Source organism: Asterias amurensis, chromosome 21 (genome assembly GCF_032118995.1).
Source record: "Asterias amurensis chromosome 21, ASM3211899v1".
Taxonomy (NCBI): Eukaryota; Metazoa; Echinodermata; class Asteroidea; order Forcipulatida; family Asteriidae; genus Asterias; species Asterias amurensis.
The window spans coordinates 14,794,257-14,818,619 of NC_092668.1; the positions used below are offsets into that span (position 1 = coordinate 14,794,257).

The 24,363-nt window shown below is 38.8% G+C and overlaps 1 protein-coding gene and 1 long non-coding RNA gene across 3 annotated transcripts in view; one reads left to right on the forward strand and one right to left on the reverse strand.

The window, feature by feature from the left end:
- Positions 1-23,338, forward strand: part of LOC139952792 (protein FAM149B1-like) — a 34,137-nt gene extending 10,799 nt beyond the window's left edge. The window contains exons 1-13 of one of the 2 annotated variants that reach the window (XM_071952008.1): positions 5,518-7,039; positions 13,116-13,350; positions 13,848-13,993; positions 14,482-14,625; positions 14,855-15,019; positions 15,238-15,419; positions 15,754-15,917; positions 16,310-16,446; positions 16,645-16,857; positions 17,194-17,368; positions 20,417-20,536; positions 21,108-21,201; positions 21,541-23,338. In XM_071952008.1, the coding sequence (XP_071808109.1) occupies positions 6,717-7,039; positions 13,116-13,350; positions 13,848-13,993; positions 14,482-14,625; positions 14,855-15,019; positions 15,238-15,419; positions 15,754-15,917; positions 16,310-16,446; positions 16,645-16,857; positions 17,194-17,368; positions 20,417-20,536; positions 21,108-21,201; positions 21,541-21,665 (2,223 nt within the window). In that variant the 5' untranslated portion in view covers positions 5,518-6,716 and the 3' untranslated portion in view covers positions 21,666-23,338. Of the gene's footprint in view, positions 1-5,517; positions 7,040-13,115; positions 13,351-13,847; positions 13,994-14,481; positions 14,626-14,854; positions 15,020-15,237; positions 15,420-15,753; positions 15,918-16,309; positions 16,447-16,644; positions 16,858-17,193; positions 17,369-20,416; positions 20,537-21,107; positions 21,202-21,540 lie in introns of those variants that run through there. The other variant, XM_071952009.1, reaches the window with a different exon arrangement.
- On the reverse strand, positions 14,975-24,273 carry LOC139952795 (uncharacterized). Its single transcript, XR_011787913.1, has 3 exons — positions 24,242-24,273; positions 23,746-23,807; positions 14,975-15,054 (listed from the first exon to the last, which is right to left on the reverse strand). It is a non-coding gene; the product is annotated as an uncharacterized lncRNA (long non-coding RNA).
- Positions 24,274-24,363: the final 90 nt, after the last annotated feature.

The window sequence follows — 24,363 nt, forward strand, 5'->3', positions numbered from 1 at the left end:
TAGGCCCTGGTCTGTTCATACTATATAAAAAAATGCTTATTACAGAAAAGCTTGCTCAGCATAAATAGTTAACCACCCAAAATGTCATAATTTACTTTAAATTCTGCTTTAAACAGCTTAGTGAAACTGTTGCCAGGTCCCTCTGTGAACATCTGCTCTGAAGTTGTAATTTAATATCTTTATCAATATTTATCAGATCCATGGTTGCCAAGCGACCATGGATCTGTTGCTGTATTGTGATCTTGTGCATGAACCCCCCCCCCCCCCCCCCCCCCGCGCCACTCAGCAATACTAATTAGTCCTTTTCGATCTCTACATCTCGCTTGATGTAATCAAACAATGTCAATGTCGTTGGTAGATGGATTGTTAATATATGATAAGGGGGTTTGTTTCATTGTAGGGTTTCGGGTAAATTGTAGGACAGACTCTAGAACTAAGACAAGCATGGTGTCTTTACCATTCAAATGACAGAGAGAGGTTTTATATTTAAGTGTCCAAACAGGTTACCTATCCAATTGCTTTTAAGGTAGAGGTAGTATTTTTTTAAAGGTAGTATCCCAACTTCTAAACACAAAACTAAACTCTCTGTTTCATGTTGTTTTTATGAAAATTTGTACTTAAAAAATGTGATTAAAGAAATTAGCTATGTCTGGGTGTTTTGTGATAATTATCCACAAACAATTGGTACCTTAAGGAAACAACAACTACAAAGGGGAAAATATAGGCCTAACAGACTGAAATGTTGTCATATTAAAACAAAAAACAATAGTTTAAAATGTAATAATTTTTGTAAACAAAAACTGATTCAGAAAACATCAAGGTGTATTGGCCAACTGGACTACACATGTGCTGAAATGTTGACCCCTGTCCACAGAGTTAGCTTCCATTAGTTGACCACTAATGATATTTAGAATAAAATTATAATTCTACAAATTATTTATCATCGTGTCCACATTGAGCTCAATGTATTCAGAGTTAAAAGCAAACATTCAGTTCTGCCTGACCGCCACACAAAAGACACGAGACATTAAAAAAATACATCTGCTTTTATCATCCACGGAGATGACAACGTTAATACTCTGTTTGATTGTTGCCTAGCAACAGCAATCCCAACTCTTGACCTTTCAATCCAGAACTTAGGAAGGTCAAGCTCATCGGATTTTTAAGTCCTTCGTCATTCAAATTCCCTCTGGCAATTTGCAAGGAATCAATCTTGGTAGCATCTCTTAAGTGGAATGTCAAAGGCTAGATGAAGAAATGCAGTCTGTTTTTAAAATGTAATAGCTGTGGCCAATTCCAGAGAGCTGCCTTAGGAGATAATATTGCTACTAAATGTCTGCTCAGCAGAAATGAGCAGGATACCAGTCACAATGTGACTTGATAGGTTGGTTTGTAGTATTCTGGTAAGCACAATTATTTCTTGTGATTGGGCACTGCATTACATGGTTTCAAACAATTTTTACAAGATATTTTATTAGCCTGTAAGGTTGTTAGTGTAGGACATGTTCCAGTCTTTTTGAGTGCATTTGGTAACACGACTCTTCAGTTAATAGTTGTTGTAGACTTTGAAAGTCAATTGAAGACTGTGCATTATGATCAATCGTGTTCGCTGATGTTCATCCATTTATTCCTCTAGTTGGAAATACGCTAGACCCAAATTAATACCACATAAATACTTACAATTGTCATTTAGTTGAGTACAAATGTAAGTATAATCGTGATTGATTGCCAAAGGTATTATTTATCAATCTTACTTTGCAGTCAAGTCCAAACATCCTGAACACACACGCAGCCTATAATTATATTGTCACTCTCTCTTCAATTGTTTGACATTGGACGGAGCTATAAATTACCTGACAGCTACTAATGTGCTTTTGTCTGTGATATTGAACACTCTGGTGTAATGTTGCATTCCCGTACTGATGGTAAGGAAAAGTAAATCAGCAATTTTCCTTAGCCTTGTTTGGACACCTTAGTTTGAGATTTGTTTTCTTAAGTGAAGGGCACGTCTTTACTTCTACTGGAAAGTTTCTAAGTCTGATACTTTGTTCTTATGAGGGCGGGCAGTTTTAAATTGTTCAAGGGCAGCTGTCTAAGAGCGAAATGTACTGGACTGAACAGTTTGAAGGGGCACCAACATGACCAAGGCAATTGCCTTTTGTCTTTGTGGCATATCATGGCCGCATTTCTAGGGGCACCAAGGCTGTGACCAGGGTCATGGGCCGATCTTGCCTTCATATTTCACAATATGGTCCGAGTTGAAGTTGTTTACAGATATCTCCTTGACTACTTTATCTTCCTTTAAATAATAGAGTTTTACTCCTTGCAATTACCGCTCAGTTTTGTTGTTGTTGAAATGAAGTTCTTGCCTCACTGCGTAATTTTTCCATCAACGCATCCAGGATCCATATTACTATGGATACCAAAGTAGGAGATGTGATGTTCACTGGAGTAAGCATAATGTGTTAAGTATCGCTATGGCAACATCATAACAAGATGAGGGGAGAAACAGACCGATGATTGTCACTGATGTAGGCCATTTATTATAATCGTCTTGAATATCATAGTTCTTAAAGGGACACACCGGCTCACCGTTTACGCAATTTAGGGGTGTAGAATCATAAATAATGTTTTTATAGATGGTTGCTGTAAAAAAAATCATCAAAATGTCACGTATTTAGCGAAAAATTATATAAAAAACCAAAGCGGCCATATAACAAGCTTCCGTTACACGGACTCTTTGAATGTGAATCTTACATTAGATTTTTCACCATTATTTACATTTTGTAGCGATAATTTGAATACATGATCTTTTTCGTCAATTATTCGTAAATAATTTTGTAAAAAAAAGATTTAAATTTGGTTAAGTAAGTTACTTTTAGACGGGTGAAAGTAAAACTAGCCCGGAAGGTCACGTGATTGTTTGTACCACTTTTTGGTAAGAACAATCACGCGACCTGCGTTTTTGTCTTAAAATGCTCAAAAACGGCTAAATTTGATGATCTTTTTTAAGGACTGTTCTTCTTCATTTCTGGAAGACCGTTGAAGTCATATCTTAGTCTATTTTGTAGCCCAAATAGCCTAATTCGGCCGGTGTGTCCCTTTAATATCATATTGCTTAATGTCAAAGTGCTTAATTATCGATGTTCATTGTGTATCTAGGAAGAAAAAAAATTGGAAGATTTTTCTTTATATACCAGATGTAAGCTATTTCCTTTATTATAAGAAAATTTGATACTATCCAATTTATTGGAAGTTGCCAAAGCTTCCTGGTTCTGCCGAAGGTTTCCTGAAACTTAACCAAACATTCCATCTTCTGATGAACAACTTTGAAAATCTCCCTGATTATTGAAACGTTGTCTCTAGTCTACTGTAGTTTAGAATAAATGTAATTCTAAATGTCTCCCTGATTGTTGTTAATATTCTCCCTGATTGCAAGATGCAAATGTTGGCAGCGCTGCATTCTATTCTTGACTCTGAAATGCATCTCGTACCCCATGCTTATCAAAACAACCTAGCTAAAAAAATAATTTAGAAGTGACCCAGGGGCTTGCCTGTGGAAATAATGAAAGAGCATTTTCCACATCAATAATCGGGCAACAGCTGGTCATTAGCTGTAAGCAGATGATATTACACAGCAACATTTTGGCCCACAGTTTGCCAATTGTGGAGCTACTAAAGAATTAAAGTGTAGCTTGTGTGATTAAAGCTGTAGGGTCTTTCAACAATATTGTGATATATTCCGAACAGCTGGAAAGCATACATAAAATGTGATGCAGTCAAGTCTCTAATTACAAAGAAAATCTCTACAGGTTTTTATAGCTCAGCATATAGGTCTTTATCACGGAACCGGAAATATATTTCACAAGAATTTTAAATATTTCTTTCCTTTTATGCTAAGGTTTGCAGGAGGAGGTCTGGAATGGAAATGCTTTCAATTTTATTTAGAAATTCTTTGGTTGCAAAATTAAGAATAAGTCGCTATTCCACTGTCCTTTTGGGATAGACTACAGGGTATTCATGAAGCTATTAAACTTAGCAACGCAGCTTCTTTTCCTGCCCAGGCGGGCAAGAATTGATAAGAATTTTCGCCGAATCCAAATCAGTCATTCCACATACTGTGGCTCTTAATATAATTACTTTTCTCCGAGGGGCTACAGCTGAAGAATCGTTGAAGACATTCGTTGGGCGTTGCAATCGGTGGCACATTAATTATCCCGCCCAAGGATGGCTGGCTCTATTAATGATTGGCACAACGTCTTACGGGCTGGCGTTTCTACCGCATGAGGATCTCAAGGATGTCTCGATAAATTGTGGAGAAACCTTTCCCGAGTTTATGGTTTCTATCTGAATGATATACAGCCATTTGATCAGATATGTGTGAAATTCTACTTTCCATAGGTGTGGTTTCGCATTAAAGGCCTGGCAAAAATGTTGTTTCCTGTAAAAACTTGAGTTAAGCTGTTATCAATATGTTATCAAGATATTTTATCAAATTTCAAGCCTGTATGCTTTGTTTTTGAACAGACAACCAGGCATTTTTTCTTGAGTAAAGGGCACCATATGAGGACATTGTAAATTTCTACTGCATATCATTTCAAGGGCACCAAGGCAATGACCAGGGGGCATAAGGCCTGCTTCTCTTATTAAATGCAAACTAACTTGTGCTTCATACATGGTAGCTCTTCCTTAAAGACACTGGGGTGGATTTCACAAAGGTAGTCCTAACTTAGGACTAGTCCTAGGCAATGCTTAGAGATAGGACCAGTCCTAAGTTAGGATGAGTTACTGGTCCTAACTTAGGACCAGTCCTATCTCTTAGCATTGCTTAGGACTAGTCCTAAGTTAGGACTACCTCTGTGAAATCCACCCCTGGACACTTATGGTAATAAATTGGTAAAGACCAGTCTTCTCACTTACTGTATCTCAACCTATGCATATATAATAATAAACCTGTGAAAATTTGAGCTCAATCGGTCATCAACGTTTGGGTATAATAATGAAAGAAAAACAACCTTGTCCCACAGAGTTGTGCACTTTCAGATGCTTGATTTCGAGACCTCAAATTCTAAATCTGAGGTCTCGAAATCAAATTCGATGAAAATTAACTTCTTTCTCGAAAACTACGTCGCTTCAGAGGAAGCCATTTCTCACAATGTTTTATGCTAGCAACCTCTCCCCATTACTCGTTAACAAGTAAGGTTTTGTACTGATAATTATTTTGAGTAATTACCAATAGTGTCCACTGCCTTTAAAAGCTTGAACAAGGAAGCAGCTTCCACATGTGTGTTATCTAAAGCACTGGGTGGGCCTTGCAGTGCTCATAAACCTCATAAACCATATGAACATGTGCATGGCAAGTACATTGCACTGCACCATGGGACTGCCTGCCTGCCTGCCTGTCAGTGATGAACTGTGCACAGGCTGTGCATGTAATGCTCCAGTGTAAGGTAAACCCTCCTTCTGGTCTACCTATATACACAGTCAATCTACACTACTCATCATTGTCATATACTGTACAACATGAGATATTGACATTATGATGGGCTAGCTGTGTGCGGTAGCGACAAGCAGGAAGATGGCATGGTATCAGAGAATAGCAATGGAGTTGAAAGCTGTTCTTGTCAACGATGTATAATTGGGGCCTTCTTCAAGACTACAGGAGGAATCTGTGTTAGGGGGATTGAATGCAGTGTGTCGTATCTTAGATTGTGTCTCATCTCGTGTGTGATGATGTTAGAGATAACACAGTGATTTGGAAACATCTTATTTCAGACTTGAGGATTCTGTTTTGAGCTGTGTCTTAGGTGTGTAGTAAATCACTCTTGAACAGAGACTACACAGTGTGATGGATGGCTACCTTCATACAACACTCATCATTAGACTTTGAATAATTTCAACACTTTGAATAATTTCAACAGTCATTCAGCCTTGTGCAAGAAGCTATGTGAATTCCATTTCGATAACGGCAATTATTTCCCATCACCATACAGAGGAGAAAAACAGATGAGGTCATGTGATATGATCCACAAGGTCATGTGACCTGCTTGACTCCCCCTCTCATTTAGCGACAGTGACAAATACACAGAGAGGGTGACAGGGATCTTATGTTGCAGATAACACTGTGGCAACCTGTTTTCCTGGTTAAACCCCCTTTTGTGTCTTGTTGATTTGTGTTTTGATCGGTTGCCATGGAAATTTCATCGAGTTAAAAAACATCGCTATAGAAACTGGTGAATGAGGAGTCTCAACGGAGTTCAGATTACTGTTGATGAAATGCTTGGCTTTTTTCGGACAACTTGTAAGTGTTGACTGTTTTCCTATTGTTGTCTCACCCTGACGACACACTTGGCATCGGTCTGCTACCTCCTTGGATGTTATTTTGTTGTGCAGTTAGCAAGTCTTTATCAAAACCACACCAGAGAATAATTTTCCATGAGAGAGTTGAGTTTTCTCGGGCAAACGCTTCATTTCTCTGATTTGTGAAACATTATTCTTGTTGGGTTCTATAGAGAAGGTTTTTTTCATTTCCGAGAAGCAATATTTTCTGACGGGATTGTGAAAACATCAGTACTTGTCAGCATACCACTTGAGAGGATCAAACGACGTTGTCGTCTTTATAAGAAGCAGAATTATTCATTTCACAAGATGTTGACTTTTCAGTGTGAAGAGACTTGTTCAGAGAGAACGGTTTAAGCCACACTCACCCGTCTCCGATGTTGGCCTTCCAACCGCCCCAGCTTACCAGAACTCCCTCGTCGATCCAGCTAAGCATCGCTACGCAGACCCCACCCGTAATCCAACCCTCATGCGAGATCACTAGGACCCGGTCTGCCAACCCGCGCTTGACACGCAACCGAAAAACCTCGGCCAATTCATCGGCGAGTTTGGCACCAAGCATCGGATGTCGATCCTTGACACTACCGAGAAAAAGGATTGGGTCTTCAAGATCGGCTAAGACGGGGCAGAGGACCCCGTCTCATACCCTGCCGCAGAATGGCGAGGAAGCAGAACGAATTCTATCGAGCATTCTGTCAATGTGGGTAACATTTGTTTATTTTTGCACCCCCCCTCCCTCCCATAAATATTTTAAATATATTTAGAGCCTGGTTAGAAATAAACAACTCCTCATTGATTTATAAAACCAGAAACACTTTTTGTTTATTTAACAATCAATATCTCCTATTCCATTTAGTACTTTCGACAGCTCATTATTATGATAAATGAACGTGGATATAAGATCATAACATTTCACCTCCTGAGGTTTGTTTCTAGCCTTGTTGATGTCATTTTTACATCGTCCTGTAAGTGTAGCGCCAAAGTACAGGACAATAAATGACGACGCTGAGGTTGGCTCTAGACAACTCTAAAGACCAGAGTCTGACTGTGCCTTCAAGTTATTCATTGGCTGACTTAAAGACCAGAGTCTGACTGAGCCTGCAAGTTATTCATTGGCTGACTTTAATAACCTGCCACATATTGTTTTTAGAAACATAATCTGGGAGGTGCAGGATTCGCTGTTTCAAACACAGGGATTGGAAAATGGAAATTCTAGATTTTGAGCTGAAGATAATTTACTTTATAATTCACTTGGTTAAAAAAATAGCTGTTCAGGACACGAAATTACCACTGGACGGGCCCAGTACTTTTTAGCACTTGGCCAGTAAAATCACAACTGGAGAAGCCTGGTTATTTTGTGTTTTTCTAAGTGTCCGTTCTAAGTGACTAGTAACAGTAAAACTCATTTTGAATCTGGTCTTGTTAAATAAATGTTGGTTCATTAATAATATTGAGCTACAAGCCTTGCACTGCTGTCTTGTGTATTTTCCCAACAGAAGCTAGCCATGCTACCCTTTTTTCAGATTTGTAAATCATGCTCTTCGATTGAATTATTATATAAACTAAGGAGAGTTATTTTTCCTAAAAGCTTCTTGCAATTTATAACTATAGGGGTTATCAAAAGGTGGAAATGCCTTTCAGAACTTTGCATCGGCCAAGTACATTATTTTTTCCTTTAAAATATAGTTTATGCCCTGACGTTTCGACCCTAGCAGAGTCTTTCTCAAAGCCTTTCTCTTTAATTTTTTCAGACGTTGTGTATAATTTGTCAGATCATTGCATGCTTTACTGTGTAAGCCCTGAAATTTGAATATTTCATATTTTAAAATGATTTAATGCTATATGGCCCACCCACTGTTCTTATCCATTGTTTGTGTTACAATTATTCTAAACTGAAGGACACTTGACTGTTTTCTCAATGCTTCTAAAGCTAGGCCTTCAGACCTACATTAAACATGTAGTATGTGATTGATGTATACTTTAATAAAAACTATATTGTATTCAGATCAGGGCCTTATTTCATGGTTCTGCTAACCGTAAGCAAGGAATCAACGCTTACAGAAGTAGGGAATTCCAGGCTTATAATATGAAGCGTGTTTCTTTGCTAAGCAAAAAATAAGTGGGGTACCAGTTGCATCAATGTAAACTTTGTAGGATTTTGGCTGGTAACTAGTTTCTGTTCAGCAATATTAGTTCAGGCTTAGCAAGTTTTTATGCTTACAGGCTTTATGAAATTGGTCCCTGTGCTTTAAAGGGCCTGAAAGCGCAGAATTCAGTGCTAAGCAGCGTTCTGTATTGATTATGTGGGTTTGGAGCGATCCATGGGATGTCCTTCAATTTGATCATACCACAATTACAATCAAGTGAAAGTCACGATGAGCCATCCATTGTGTTGTTATCAGTTACCAGGCAACGACCGGCATTTGCATCAATGGGGGGAAATAACTTAGAGTTTTCTGTGAGACGATTAATTTGATCCAATCAACACGGCAAGCGAATGGGAGGTTTGAAGTACCTTGGAGTCCCTTCATTAAAATTGACTGATGAAGTGAATTATTCATATTCAGAGTGGGATAGGGCGAAAGGCTTAGTGCAAAGCTAGTGTTGAATCAGAATTACTTGACTTGAAAGAGCAATTTACTTTTGAATTATTCGTTAGACAGTTTTTTAGAAAGTCCCAGGGATTGATCATATATTTGATCCATTTGATGATTTGAGTGTGGAATGTAGCACAAAGTCACAGTAATGTTATGAACAAAATATTTGACTAAAGGGCCATCACAGATATGTAGTAGACTAAAGAGCAATTTGTGTGTAATTTCAGGCCGGTCACAGGCACCATCATTGACTATGTCTGATTCTATGTCAAAGCACTTATCAGGCTAGTCAAACAAATCCAAAACAAACTGAGTTTTGATTCCGATGTGTTTTGTGTTGGTTAGGATAATGGGTTTGACGTCAAAGAGCACTTAAAGTTTGAGGTACTCAGACTGCAAATGAAATGAATGCAATCTCCTCATCTGTTGTTTGTTTGTCAACTGATATCTTAGTAGGATTAATGAGTATGGAAATCATCTTAATTATCATGACTAACGAACCAACTAACAAACTGATGTCACCACAGGCTCGTTAATGGATCCACAGTAAATGCTAATGATGTGACCTTGGTATCGTTAATTGATGGAGAGTGCAAGAGCTTACATTAATAGCCATTTGTCAGCTTCAAAATAATATGTAAATATTGCAATGTCTTTACATAGCATCTTGTAGTGGTTTACGAGGAGGTGTGCCACAATATGCTGCAAACCAAACCAGGAACACTATGCCAGCCCTGGCCTTCTGATAAGTTTACTGGAATCTTTTACAAGCATTACATAACACACAGGACCAACGGCTTTACGCCCCATCTGAAGGTATAGTGCTTTGTTTTAAGGAAACAATTAGTTTCACACCAGGGACTTGATCCCACACTCTACTGACAAGAAACACCAGATCTTTAGTCCGGTGAACTTATCGGCTCAGCCATGACACGCCATAAAATGCTACATTGCCACTTAACAAATCCAATTAGTAAACAGCCTATTAGTATGAGTTACAAAACCATACAAAGGAATATGAAAGAAGAGATAAAACCAATAAACATATGGTGTTGATGAATTGTCATGAAGCCGTTTCCATTGTCTACCTAGCCCAGTCTAAAGGCTCCATAAATCCACATGTTATTGAGAAGCACAAATATTAATTATTTTTTGGCGTTTATTATTTACGATGCGAAACATTTCACTGCGAGCAGCTGTCATTATAACCTTGGCAGTACGTCACTCGCAAAAAGAGTCAAAAGACGCAATAGACTGCGACTGTTTGATAAAACAAACAGCTGGATATTGATGTGGTTCCTCGTACCGGTACATCAACCCTCACAAACAAAGACGTCTAAAGTCTTTCATATTGACGTCGATGATGAATAAATGCATATGTCAATTCATTGCCCTTCTTTGACAGTTGTTTTTCAGTGTTTTTTTCTTCTGCCCAGTCATGTTTGGAGGAAGGAACAAAATCTAATCTAGGTGATTGAACCTAGGATAGTTTGCTAAACCATGTTGACTTTTTAAAAACCAATTACAATTTATTGATTTGTGCAATTTATAATCATAGATGTGAAACTAATGTGAGAGATTGGCTTTTGCCAGCTTGGTGTTTATATTCCATTGTGGGAATTTGCCGAGTTCCCATGTTTGGTACTGATCAACCACAAACTTCAGTTGTCAGTGCTCAGTAAATCAAAATAATTTATTTTAAATTGCCCCTTGGAGAGGCATCAAAGACAATTGTCTGCAGGTCAATGTATTCGACCCTGACAGTATTAAACCATCAAATATGTAATTAATACAACAAATTAAGGTCTTTCAAATTATTACTGAGATCAGGCAATTCATTTAGTCAATATTTACCGTTAGTGCTTTGTGAAATCAAGCTTGAAATTTGTTGCCATGTTGGTAAGTTCTGTGTTTTTTTTAGTCAGATACCGTTTCTTGAAAGATAGAAAGTTGGATTGAAGTTGGTCATTTTGTCATGTCCGTATATAGAATGGTTATACAAACAATGGTGGCATAGGTCATTCGTGGTCATTGCTGTTGGTTACTGTAGTGTTGATATTTCTATTAAAATGTAATCTTATCCTGCTATATTAGTACATATTTCATTCAAGGACACCATTGATGGGGGACCTTGGGTAAATAGCAGGTGGCCTTAGTGGCAGGCGCCTCCTCAATAAAACAAAATGTCCTTCAGAATTATTGGCTGGATTTTTTTAGATAATTATATTAACATTATATACACTTGTTTTTTTAAGTAAAGCTTTACCTAAAAGGTACTAAGCACTATAAATTTGAATTGAACAAAGACAATTTGATGGGAGTAGGAATTGAACCAACAACCTCCGGTATAACGTGCCAGACGGTCTACTAACTGAACTATCTCACCCTAATGATGGTGGTCTCCCTATCAGTCAATATCTTTGTTCAGGGTTCCAGTAAGAAGCTATGCAACCTGTAACTGTCATAATGTCATAGCCAGGGATCACAATAGTTTTATAATATCAAAAAATAACTTGCTTTCATTGAAAAATAGTCTTTGATTTAGTTGTGTTCTCGTATTAAAATGCCTGAGACTTGCACCATACGTTATTTTACTATTAATACTTGCGTATCAAAACAAACAAAATATCTATTTACATGGTGCTGATGTGTTTGCTTCCCTAAGTTTGTGATTCGATAGTGGAACTTGAGATTCAAGTCAATATTCATCAATGAAAGATCTGGCACTCAGATTATATTCCGTAGCATGCATGTGAATGTATTTGTACTCGTATTCAATGACAAGAATGGTTGTTGTTTGAACAAGATGTCTTGGACATTTGCAGATTGAATTTCAAGGAAAATCCCAATAAGACCACTAGTCTTGCTTCTCAGAATTTTACTCAACTGTAAATATTTTTTTTAAGACTGAGATTGTTTCTATCATTTTTTTGTATAAATGCTGAACTTTGATGATGGCCTTTAAGTATTTCAAGCCCAGGTTCAAAGTGCATACTATTGAACAAATCTGTTGTTTGCGAGTTGGCTGTAATGTGCCTGTATGCCGCATACCAATCGCAAGTAATGGCCTCATAAGCTAGGTTTAAGTACATGGGGCCAGGGAGAACCCCTAAAACGACGAGGACCGTAGTTGGTTGGTTCGGGGTCTAGTTAAAAGGGAAACCCAAACCCTGCAAGCCACGTTTCATGAATTTTCACACTCTATAAATCTCATCCCTGGATGAATAATTTCATTGGATGAAATTTATTTTATTTATTTATTTTAATTTTATTTTATTCAACATCCAACAGCGCAAGCGCCAGTTACAGGACGGATAAAAATATTATACATTATAAGAACAGTAATATGATTTTGGATCATATTAATATTTTATGTGTTTATTTACCTCCTCGCTCAGTCTTTTATTACTTGAACTCGGACATTCACAACAAAGCACTTGTATTTAGTTTGGCGCCTTGAGTGAGGTGATTATATATCTTGCCCTATTGGCCGTTGATTGTCATTATTGGTGGTCACTTTCTGTGTTTGACAAGCAATGTTTGCTTTGCTCTTTCCCGCTGTCCTGTGATAGATCTCCAGTGCACTTGACATTTTGGCTGTGTCAGCCATATGGTCAGGAAGAGAGTGTTGTTAGATATTTAGCACGATGTCGTTGGAGGAGAGTGTTGGCTGTTGAGTGTGTAGTATCAGGAACGGACTTCTGGATATTGAGAATTCCTGTAACTCAATATCGGCAATGAGTGTCTTTCAGTTCATGAGTAAACTGTGAGTTTTTCTGAAAATCGGCGTTGGATATCTCTACTTTCAAAAGCATCTGTAACTTGGAGTGAGTGTTTTCTGATCATGCGGAGAAAGACGGCAGATAGAGATGGTCTGATTATTTTAGGGTAAACTGTTAATTGTAATTTCTCATAATTTTTTTCATTTGAGCCTTCAAGTTTGATTGCAGGAGGTACTAAAGCAGTCACCAACAGGAGTAGGAGATAGTCCACACCATCACCCATGTACAAACCTATGGTCTTCCTTGTATTTCTGATGTCAATACACAGAGTCTGTGCACCTCCTAAATTGTAACAACAGTGTTCTTCACAGGTTTTCCCAAAACTGTGGGGCAACGGGCATCACCAAACCGTACGAAAGAGTTTTCACTGATTTTTGTTTCGCTTCTTGTATTCCAGACGGGGCATCTCATCGCGGTCGGACAACTACCCCACCCTGGAGCGACCTGATGACATCATCCCCATGCACTACCTGAACAGTGTTAACGAGGCTATAAATAGCTATGTCACCCCCTCTGGAAGCGGAATGTCTTCACCATCAGAGGATGAGAAACCCAACTTCTTAATGAATAGCGGAGGTTGGACGTCTGGAAACTCGACAGAAAGGAGTAGTCTGTTTTCTTGGGCAGATGATGTAAGTAAAAATGTTCAAGTGAGTAGTGGCTTTAGAGAGAAGAGTTTAAGATCCCTAAAAAAAAAGGCGAAATCCTCATCGTTTGGTTGGAAAAGAAAAGTTGTCCACAAATTGGCTCTTGTCTAGTGATGGGAGTCAAAGGTAGAAGTACATGTAAATGAAAGATTCTCTTGGATTTTAGAGAAAAAAACAGAAGATTAAAACTTTGATAATCAGGGTGTGAAAACTGATTTACAAGTTGGTTCTGGTTCTTAGAATCAAACCTTGGGCTTTATTTCACAAAGAGCTAAGATTGATCTTAACTTTGCATTATTCTTAATTGCTAATCAATGTGTGATGTCACAGTGCAAATAACTTTGGTGATGCTATAACCCATCTTAAGACATTCTTATTGACCCCAGAGACCACACAGTCTATAAACCTAAAGGAATATTTAGGGAAAATACTCTGATTAAGAAAAGAAAAGAAAAAATTGTTTTTGTTCTTTTTTTTTGCAGGAATTTGACAAGCAAGCGGGTAAAACGGTTCGTCGTATGTTCCAGGAGATTGATGATATTCTGTTTGAGGGACAGAAAGACGCCACCACCTCAGTGCAATTAGAAAATGAATGTAAAGAATGGAACTCCAGGTTCCCACACTTAAGGTAAGAGTGTCGCCCCTCGAAGATCATACTTGTTGATCTTCATAATATTTACAAGGTTTTTATTTGACTTAAAGATCACTCATTCAGCTGTAAACAATATAAAAGCTCTTACTGCTAAGCAGAAAACTGTTCTAAGCAGGTGAAATTTGGTTAGCAAAAGAAGGCATGGTACCAGTCACAAAATGTAATTTGCATGGTGTTCTGGCTGGTAACCCATTTCTGTGAAAGATTTGTCTAGGTAAAGGCCCAATTTCATAGAGCTGCTAAAAGCACACAAAATTGTGCTTACCACACCAAGGTTAGCAGCCGAGGTACCTTATCACATGTACTGTTTGTGACTGGTATTCTGCGTATTTTGGCTAAGCAGATCTTTTTGAGGCAATAATTCTGGGAAGCAGCTCTATTAAATTGGGACCAGGTCTATCTGCAGGCTATGCAAAGAAGTTAGAACCAAAGTCATGTTGAATATTTTGATGATTTATTTACAGAGTGTTGGGCAAGCAACAGATCACACCAAGCGACCTCGGCTATGAGTTTATTCCACGCTCGTCCCAGACACCAGCAGCGGCCGGTGAGCTCATGGACCTCGGTGAGAATGAGTATCCAAACTACTCAAGTCAAGACCCACAGGGGTGAGTATTAGCCGAGTACAGTGACTACTCAGGGCGTGGAATTTTATCTTTGACAGGGCGAGGCCATTTTCATTTTTGTAAAGGCCACTTCCATTTGGAATAAACAAATAGATACGGATAAAGTCAAACCTACAGAATTCTGATAAGACAGCAGAAATATTGTGAATTTATGACAAGAATACATGAAGCATAAAGACCTGGAATCAAACGGAATCATTTTGGATTACAGGTTGACAGTCTTTGGAACTCGTTTGACACCGATCGATCCGGTAGCCACGATGGGATCCAGCAGAGATGAAGACGTCCAACAACAACTAGCCGACATGGAAGAGGAAATATTTGAGTCTGACGGCGTCATTGAAGAGTATTTTGCGTATGACCGATTAAAATCATGGTGAGTCGATGACCCAATCTGTCGACTTCAAAAAGCTGCATAAAGATAAGTTTGTAATTACTCAAAAAATGTATTAGCATGAAAATGTTCTTGGTAACTAGAAAGGGAGAACAAATTTGTGCAACAAGGTTGTTCGTTCCCTTTCAGAACAAGCTAAGCACAACAACATACTTACCAGAATAAGTTTAACAACTAAATTACCATTATTGTTTATAAAGGGAGGACGAAGGTCACGAGCTGAAGAGATACCACGCCCCAAGAAGAAAAGGATTCCCTCCCCTGACTCCAAACGCCTGTGTACAGAACTCTATCTATAGTCAAGCCTTTGATGTGATGTGGACAGAGGTCGTCGGATGGATCAGGTTATTAATCAAGAGACATTGGCATCTACTGGCAGAAGGTAAGCGCAATCAAATCTTCGTTTGGGTTCGAACATAAACAAGCTGACTGGAGTAGGACTTGAACCATCAACTGAGCTATTCAGCTCTATGTTAGCAGTCTCCCTATTAGTCAATAAGCCTTTTCACACCACTGACTTTTGATCTGTGTCGAGACTTATCCGGATCAGGTTCGAATTTCAATACGGATACAATCTGTTCTGCTTTCAATCTAGCTGTGTACGAAATCAGCTTCTAGGTTACACATGTAGCTTAAATCGGTGTGTCAATCACTAATAGTCAATAGTCATTAACAACCAACAATACATTCGCATCAATTTTGTTTTTAACCAACAGCTAAGAAGTACACAAACACAGAAGACATCTCGTCCGCCATGTCAGCCTTGCATCCCGTTGCCCCAACCTTTGACCTCAGCCTAAGCCCATATCCCTTCAGTACCCACATGGGGCGTGGCTTGCTAGATATGCCATCCAACAAGCTCGCTCCGATGGGCTCGGTGGTAAGTAAACTTACCACTTCATCATTGGTTAAAGATTGGGGAAACCGGTGTTTGTAATGAACTCATTGTATGAAGAAAAGCTTAGGGACATCATGGCTCATTACCATAAAGCCTGTAAGCATTAAAACATGCTAAGCACAGAATTATCTTGCTCAGCAGAAACAGGTTACCAGCTTATCTTCCCCACTAAAGTTTACATTGGTGCCACTGGTGCCCCACTAAATTTTGAACAGAGATTTGCTAAGCAATGTTTGTATGAAATCGGGCCCAGGTCACAGCAAACTTTGGATTGTTCATGGATGTTGTGTTGCATTATTCTGGACTATGTTAGATGTTCAACACGTGGTTTGTATTCATGCTGAAAGATTTTCAATATTTCTACACCCACTCAGCTTCGATTGAACACAGCGCCCTCCCTGAACATCTCGCTCGCTGACCGGCAGAATCTAACCGGTGTAATGACGATTTCGTCCAAAGCTCTTCATAACAGGCCGAATGATAGAGATACGAGAGCTCCTTCAATACTAGGGTAAGTACAGTGCATTACTACAGTAACAAGCTGACAAGATGGGATTTGAGGCATTGCACGGTGAGGTTTCAATGATTATTTGGTTTGCTGTAACATCATTCAGGGCGTGGCATGGCTGAGCAGATACTTAGCAGATACTTTATAATCATCTGAGCAATTAAAGAAAGTCATCTTTTCCCTTTTTTTGTGGTATTTTAGGGATGAGCTACAGACTCTACCCTTACAGATTGGAATGAATCGGCCAGGCTCGAGCACCCTGAGTCAGATCAATCGCTCCAACCGTCCGATGAGCGTCAAGACAACGGACAACTTCAACTATAGGTTGTCATCAGCTAGAGGCCGGGGGAGGTTAAGGCCCATCGACCGAGCCAAGACGCCCAACATGGAGGGGATCATCACCGGAAAGAAACTGTAAGTTCTTTGACGTAGCACTTTACGTTTATCTGTTGCTTGTTTCCATCTTGAACGAGCTTTACAAAGATTATCCTGGAAAGGTGATCCTTTGGTTGACGCTTCCCAGGTTGTTTCATAAACTTGCCACCTGGCAGTAACAGGTTGAATAAATTTCTGACTGAGCAAAGATAGTAAAGCAGGAGGAATGCCAATATTGGTGCTAGATAGCTCAGTTGGTAGACATCCAGTACATTGATCCAGACTGCCAGAGGTTGCTGGTTGAACTCTAGTCCACTTTGCCCAAAATTGTTTGACATTAAGAATAATCTTGTGACCGTCTTCCAATGTCTACAGGACCACAGCGAGTGACCGCCTAGGTTCCCCACCCCACCCCGCTGCTTCTCCTCCCTACCATTGGAGTCGGAATGCGACCCTACCACCCATTGAGGCAGTCCAAGAAACTCTGCCTCAGCTAAGGCAACCAGAGTCGCATGGGAACGAGAACAAACAAACCAATAACACTAATAATGTAAGTACACATGGAAGTACACAAGCAGGGCTGTGATTTCTCAGGGTTTGTCTTTTATTTAAAGGTTTTCTCAAAAATTTTACTTGAAAGAAGTAAAGCAGTCCCCAAAGGGAGAAAGAAATTGGTATTCCACATTTTATCCAAACCTGTAGTTATATATTTTCGATGATGCACAGAGTCTGTAAACCTCCCGAATTTTGTAGCATCTGGTAGGTTCTGGGTTCTTCAGTAAGAAGTAAAGTTAGTCTGTTACAAGATGGTGTACAGAATAAAAGGGGTCTGTTCAGAGCTGGTAAATGTATCCCACTTACCCAGTCTGCAGAACACCCCAATATTATGACCATCATAGAAAGGGTCAGTAAGAAGTAAAGTTAGTCTGTTACAAGATGGTGTACATAATAAAAGGGGTCTGTTCAGAGCTGGTAAATGTATCCCACTTACCCAGTCTGCAGAACACCCCAATATTATGACCATCATAGAAAGGGTCAGTGAGAAGTAAAGTGGGTCTGTTACAAGATGGTGTACAGAATAAAAGGGGTCTGTTCAGAGCTGGTAAATGTATCCCACTTACCCAGTCTGCAGAACACCCCAATATTATGACCATCTAAGAAAGGTTCAGTTAGAAGTAAAGTGAGTCTGTTACAAGATGGTGTACATAATAAAAGGGGTCTGTTCAGAGCTGGTAAATGTATCCCACTTACCCAGTCTGCAGAACACCCCAATATTATGACCATCTAAGAAAGGTTCAGTTAGAAGTAAAGTGAGTCTGTTACAAGATGGTGTACAGAATAAAAGGGGTCTGTTCAGAGCTGGTAAATGTATCCCACTTACCCAGTCTGCAGAACACCCCAATATTATGACCATCTAAGAAAGGTTCAGTTAGAAGTAAAGTGAGTCTGTTACAAGATGGTGTACAGAATAAAAGGGGTCTGTTCAGAGCTGGTAAATGTATCCCACTTACCCAGTCTGCAGAACACCCCAATATTATGACCATCATAGAAAGGGTCAGTGAGAAGTAAAGTGGGTCTGTTACAAGATGGTGTACAGAATAAAAGGGGTCTGTTCAGAGCTGGTAAATGTATCCCACTTACCCAGTCTGCAGAACACCCCAATATTATGGCCATCATAGAAAGGGTCAGTTAGAAGTAAAGTGAGTCTGTTACAAGATGGTGTACAGAATAAAAGGGGTCTGTTCAGAGCTGGTAAATGTATCCCACTTACCCAGTCTGCAGAACACCCCAATGTTATGACCATCTAAGAAAGGTTCAATTAGAAGTAAAGTGAGTCTGTTACAAGATGGTGTACATAATAAAAGGGGTCTGTTCAGAGCTGGTAAATGTATCCCACTTACCCAGTCTGCAGAACACCCCAATATTATGACCATCATAGAAAGGGTCAGTAAGAAGTAAAGTTAGTCTGTTACAAGATGGTGTACAGAATAAAAGGGGTCTGTTCAGAGCTGGTAAATGTATCCCACTTACCCAGTCTGCAGAACACCCCAATATTATGACCATCTAAGAAAGGTTCAGTTAGAAGTAAAGTGAGTCTGTTACAAGATGGTGTACAGAATAAAAGGGGTCTGTTCAGAGCTGGTAAATGTATCCCACTTACCCAGTCTGCAGAACACCCCAATATTATGACCATCATAGAAAGGGTCAGTGAGAAGTAAAGTGGGTCTGTTACAAGATGGTGTACAGAATAAAAGGGGTCTGTTCAGAGCTGGTAAATGTATCCCACTTACCCAGTCTGCAGAACACCCCAATATTATGGCCATCATAGAAAGGGTCAGTTAGAAGTAAAGTGAGTCTGTTACAAGATGGTGTACAGAATAAAAGGGGTCTGTTCAGAGCTGGTAAATGTATCCCACTTACCCAGTCTGCAGAACACCCCAATGTTATGACCATCTAAGAAAGGTTCAATTAGAAGTAAAGTGAGTCTGTTACAAGATGGTGTACATAATAAAAGGGGTCTGTTCAGAGCTGGTAAATGTATCCCACTTACCCAGTCTGCAGAACACCCCAATATTATGACCATCATAGAAAGGGTCAGTAAGAAGTAAAGTTAGTCTGTTACAAGATGGTGTACAGAATAAAAGGGGTCTGTTCAGAGCTGGTAAATGTATCCCACTTACCCAGTCTGCAGAACACCCCAATATTATGACCATCTAAGAAAGGTTCAGTTAGAAGTAAAGTGAGTCTGTTACAAGATGGTGTACAGAATAAAAGGGGTCTGTTCAGAGCTGGTAAATGTATCCCACTTACCCAGTCTGCAGAACACCCCAATATTATGTCCATCATAGAAAGGGTCAGTTAGAAGTAAAGTGAGTCTGTTACAAGATGATGTACAGAATAAAAGGGGTCTGTTCAGAGCTGGTAAATGTATCCCACTTACCCAGTCTGCAGAACACCCCAATATTATGACCATCATAGAAAGGGTCAGTAAGAAGTAAAGTGAGTCTGTTACAAGATGGTGTACAGAATAAAAGGGGTCTGTTCAGAGCTGGTAAATGTATCCCACTTACCCAGTCTGCAGAACACCCCAATATTATGACCATCATAGAAAGGGTCAGTTAGAAGTAAAGTGAGTCTGTTACAAGATGGTGTACAGAATAAAAGGGGTCTGTTCAGAGCTGGTAAATGTATCCCACTTACCCAGTCTGCAGAACACCCCAATATTATGACCATCATAGAAAGGGTCAGTTAGAAGTAAAGTGAGTCTGTTACAAGATGGTGTACAGAATAAAAGGGGTCTGTTCAGAGCTGTTAAATGTATCCCACTTACCCAGTCTGCAGAACACCCCAATATTATGTCCATCATAGAAACGGTCAGTGAGAAGTAAGTTAGTTTGCTGCAAGATTGGTCTTCTTCAATGTCCAGTTGTACACAACATAATTTCATTGTTCAGATACGCCTTTAATGCACTCCTTTATTATGCTCGCAATTTTTCAAATGTGAACATAGTTTGGAAAGCTAGACTATATCAATGTTTATTTCTCTCAAGCAATCAATAACTTGAAGCTGCTACATGGATTGATTTTGTTGGCACAGAAAACATCTGCTAAGTTCAGGATATCAAGTGCTGCAGCTGATGACAGAGCGTTGAGACTAAAAGATCGTTCAGCTACGTTTACCTCAGAGTCAAGACCAAACACGACACACACATTCAGAGTAAGTCCAGTGAACTTGTTGACCCTTGCTAAGCAGAAACTGGTTACCAGCCATAAAGTACAATTATCATGTATGGTATGTTAGTTTTTGACAAGGTAACAGTACATTTCTGCTTAGTTGAAAATTTTGTTTTGTAGCGATATTTGTTTTAGAAGCAGCTCTATTAAATGTTGCCCTGGGTTGGCGCCCACTAGCTCCTCAAGAAAAGTCTAGGGCTGTACCACTTACCCCTACTCCGGAGCAGGGGTGACTATGCCTCGGGGTATGCCCAATTTTTGGGGTAGACCGGGGGTGAAGTGATCCAAGCGCCAAAGTGCCCCAGGGGTTGCCCCTGGGAAATAGACAAGTGTGAAAAGGGTTTCAGTCTTTACACTAAAGTACTTTTCATCATAAGAACTATCCTTGCACTTGGTGCACCCTATCTGTAGGTACCAATTTGCTTGGGTACCACGCCCTACACAATCAGAAAACCTAAACGGGATTTTGGAGGACTAAGGATTCTGCTGGATTCCAGATTGTGATAATGGGTCTGGGTTGCTGGTAATGTTTTTGTCTGTTGTTTGTGTTATAGTCCGATACACCATTTGGCATCTTGAATCGTCGATCATCAACTCCCCAGTCTTTCACTCTGTTCAAGTCACCCGCTGCTGTTCCCCCGGCAGGTGGTAAGTCATTATTATTTATATTGCTATATATTTCTGGTAATGAAACCAATGATGCCTCATAAGTGAACTTAATCACTGTAGCTCACAGGCCTGAGGAAACCTGCAAACACCTGGTATGTGGACCAGAAACACTAGGGTTAACCCCTACACTTCCACTATAAGTGTTCCAGGGTTGTTTTACGTACACTATCAATCCTAGTACGCAGCATCTCTGGATTATTGTCCCATGACAAAGCAATTATGGTGCAGAATCTTGCTCAAGTGCATTAACCATAGTCAAGATTGCTCAACCAACAAACCAGTAAAGTATGAATGATTTTGTCTGTTTTCTTTATACAGGTAACCCTGGCATCATGTCTGGAATAACGGGAATCAGTTTGGGTATTCCAGGTTCATCGTCGCACATCGATGCTTCAGTGAGTCAGTATGGGGCTCAACAAGCAGGTTACTTCAAGGTGTTATAACAATGGCTTATAACAATGAATCACACAACCCTGGTGGGATTCGAACCCGATTCATCATATTAGATCGATGCTTCGGGGCTCAACAAGCCGGTTACTACAAGTTGTTATAGCAATGGCTTATCACATGGGTGTATCAAAACCAGTTATTTCTTTTGTTAAATAATCAAAAAATAAACCAATTATTCCAAAACATGCTCTAACACAATCTGAAATCTATACAAACTCTCTCAAAATCCATCATATTATTATTAATATTTCAACGTTGTATTTTTTGTCGACAAGCATATTTTTCCTTTAAGTTCTGTTTTCATAATATTACTGAAATACTTGTTTTTTAGGAGATAGAACTTTAAAAAGAGGGAGCAGTCACAATGCTACCACAAGTCTACTTAAAGACAGTGGACACTATTGGTTATTGTCAAAGACTAGCCTTCACAGTTAGTGTATCTCAACATATGCATAAAATAACAAACCTGTGAAAATTTGAGCTCAATTGGTCATCGAACTTGCGAGATAATAATGAAAGAAAAAACACCTTTGTCACACAAAGTTGTGCGCTTTCAGATGCTTGATTTTTGAGACATCAAATTCTAAATGTGAGGTCTCGAAATCAAATTCGTGGAAAATTACTTCTTTCTCGAAAACTACAATATTTCAGAGGGAGCCGTTTGTCACAATGTTTTATACCATCAATCTCTCCCTGTTACTCGTTAACAAGTAAGGTTTTATGGCAGTAACTATTTTGAGTAATTACCAATAGTGTCCACTGCCTTTAAACTATTGAGCAATATAAAGTAGACGGTTGATGTCTATGACTATAAAACACCAACATTGATCATCAACTACCTGTTTTTAAACAGAAAAAAAACATTCCAGCGTAAATATTGTGCAACATTTTGGGCCACAAAAGCCTACAAACTTCATGTCACAGATCTTCGGTTGCAGAGGTGAGGCCTAATGGCCTTGTAGAAATCCTGTAGTTAGACAGAGTTGTTTGGACTGATTTATTTATTTTGGTCCTTGTCACTTTTACAGATATTTTATACGATATCTGTTTCTGCAGCTGCTTTAGTTTTTCATGTGACTGAGAAAAAAGGGTATTTTGCTTTAGATTTTAAGTTTATTGATTTAGAAGATTCTCTTAACAAAATATTTGCTATGTATTTGACATTGTTTTTTACACAACTTATTTTGGCTTCATATAAAAAACACCTACAAACCTGGGGTCGATTTCACAAAGAGTTAGGACTAGTCCTGGTTCATTCATTTTTCACAGTAATCTGAACTCAACGAGTATTTTGCTCTCACTTAAACATTTTTGTCCAAGTACATTTTGTCCCGAAAATGTATTCACACTTCATTCACACAAAAGTTATTGCTTAATACTAAAAAAAATTGCTGCTAAGCAAAGATTAGCAGGAAACCAGTCATAAGTAGTGTACGTTACATGGCAATATAGCTGGTAACAATTGCTCTGCTAAGCATGGTTTTCCTTTGTGTTATAATCAGGCCTTTGCTAAAACACTTGTTCAGACAATAAAGAAACTTTGTAAATGCTGTATTATGATGTATATTTTATAGTCTATAATAATTGAAATAAAGTTTTTGAGTAGTGTGTGGTAATCTCCACCTTCAGAGACAAAATAAAACTATCCCTGTTTGGGGCATTTTGATTTAAAGAAATTTAGATATTGATTGTTTTTTGTGTGGTGTTGATGTTCATAATTATTTTACCAAATAACAAAAGATAAAAATAACTTCATAATTGTACAAAAGCAGTTACTTGTTTGTTGTGTATAGACCATGTGACCTGTGACATCACAATATTAACAAAATAGCCACACAGGCTAGACTTCCTGCACGCATGACTTTTATACACAGTTAAAAGGAAGAAAACAATTAATCTTATTATTTTATGGAGATTGCACTGTCTGATTTGTGTTAATGGAAATGAGTGTAATATTTCCCGCTGATAAATGTAGTATCTTGCCTGCAAGGGAATGCACACGGTCACTCTTTTTATAAACTCTTTATAACTCTTTTTCATCTCAATCTATTGAATGGTAAAAAGTTCACTTACCTCACTGAGGACCAGCTGGTTTGTACTTGTGTTTCTCAACCATCAATGTTTGCCTCCAATCTCTGAGATATTTGTGAAACCTTTCTTAAAAATCAATATGCTATACACCGACGTTCACAACAAAGTTATGTAATCAACACGAATGTATAAGAACAAAATGTCACCGTTTCCAAAGTTCCCTCGCCGAGTAAAGTTGATTCTGAGAGAGTGGCATGTACGTAGTTTAAAGTTTAGAAATTTCCATTGTATAAAAGTCATCTGTCTGCGGTTACATTTTTAAAACTCATGTTAAACAAACTGGCAATGGCAATGCGTCGCATACACAAGATATCGGCAACATGTTTTTATTTTACCTCAATTTAACTGACATTTTGAAAGCAAACTTGCTGAAAAAAGTAGCACCGACGGTTGCACATCAACTGACGTAATCATGGAATTATAATACTGTAAAAAGATAACAGAAAGGGTAATTTCAGAAGAATTTTACGATACTCACAGGGACGAACGTCTTACTTTCTTGAACTTCTCCCGCATTTGTTGTGATTTTTGAAGTGACTGTAGGCAACACAAAATGTTCTAATTTCTTTAGGCGCTGATAAAACGTCACAAATGATTTAG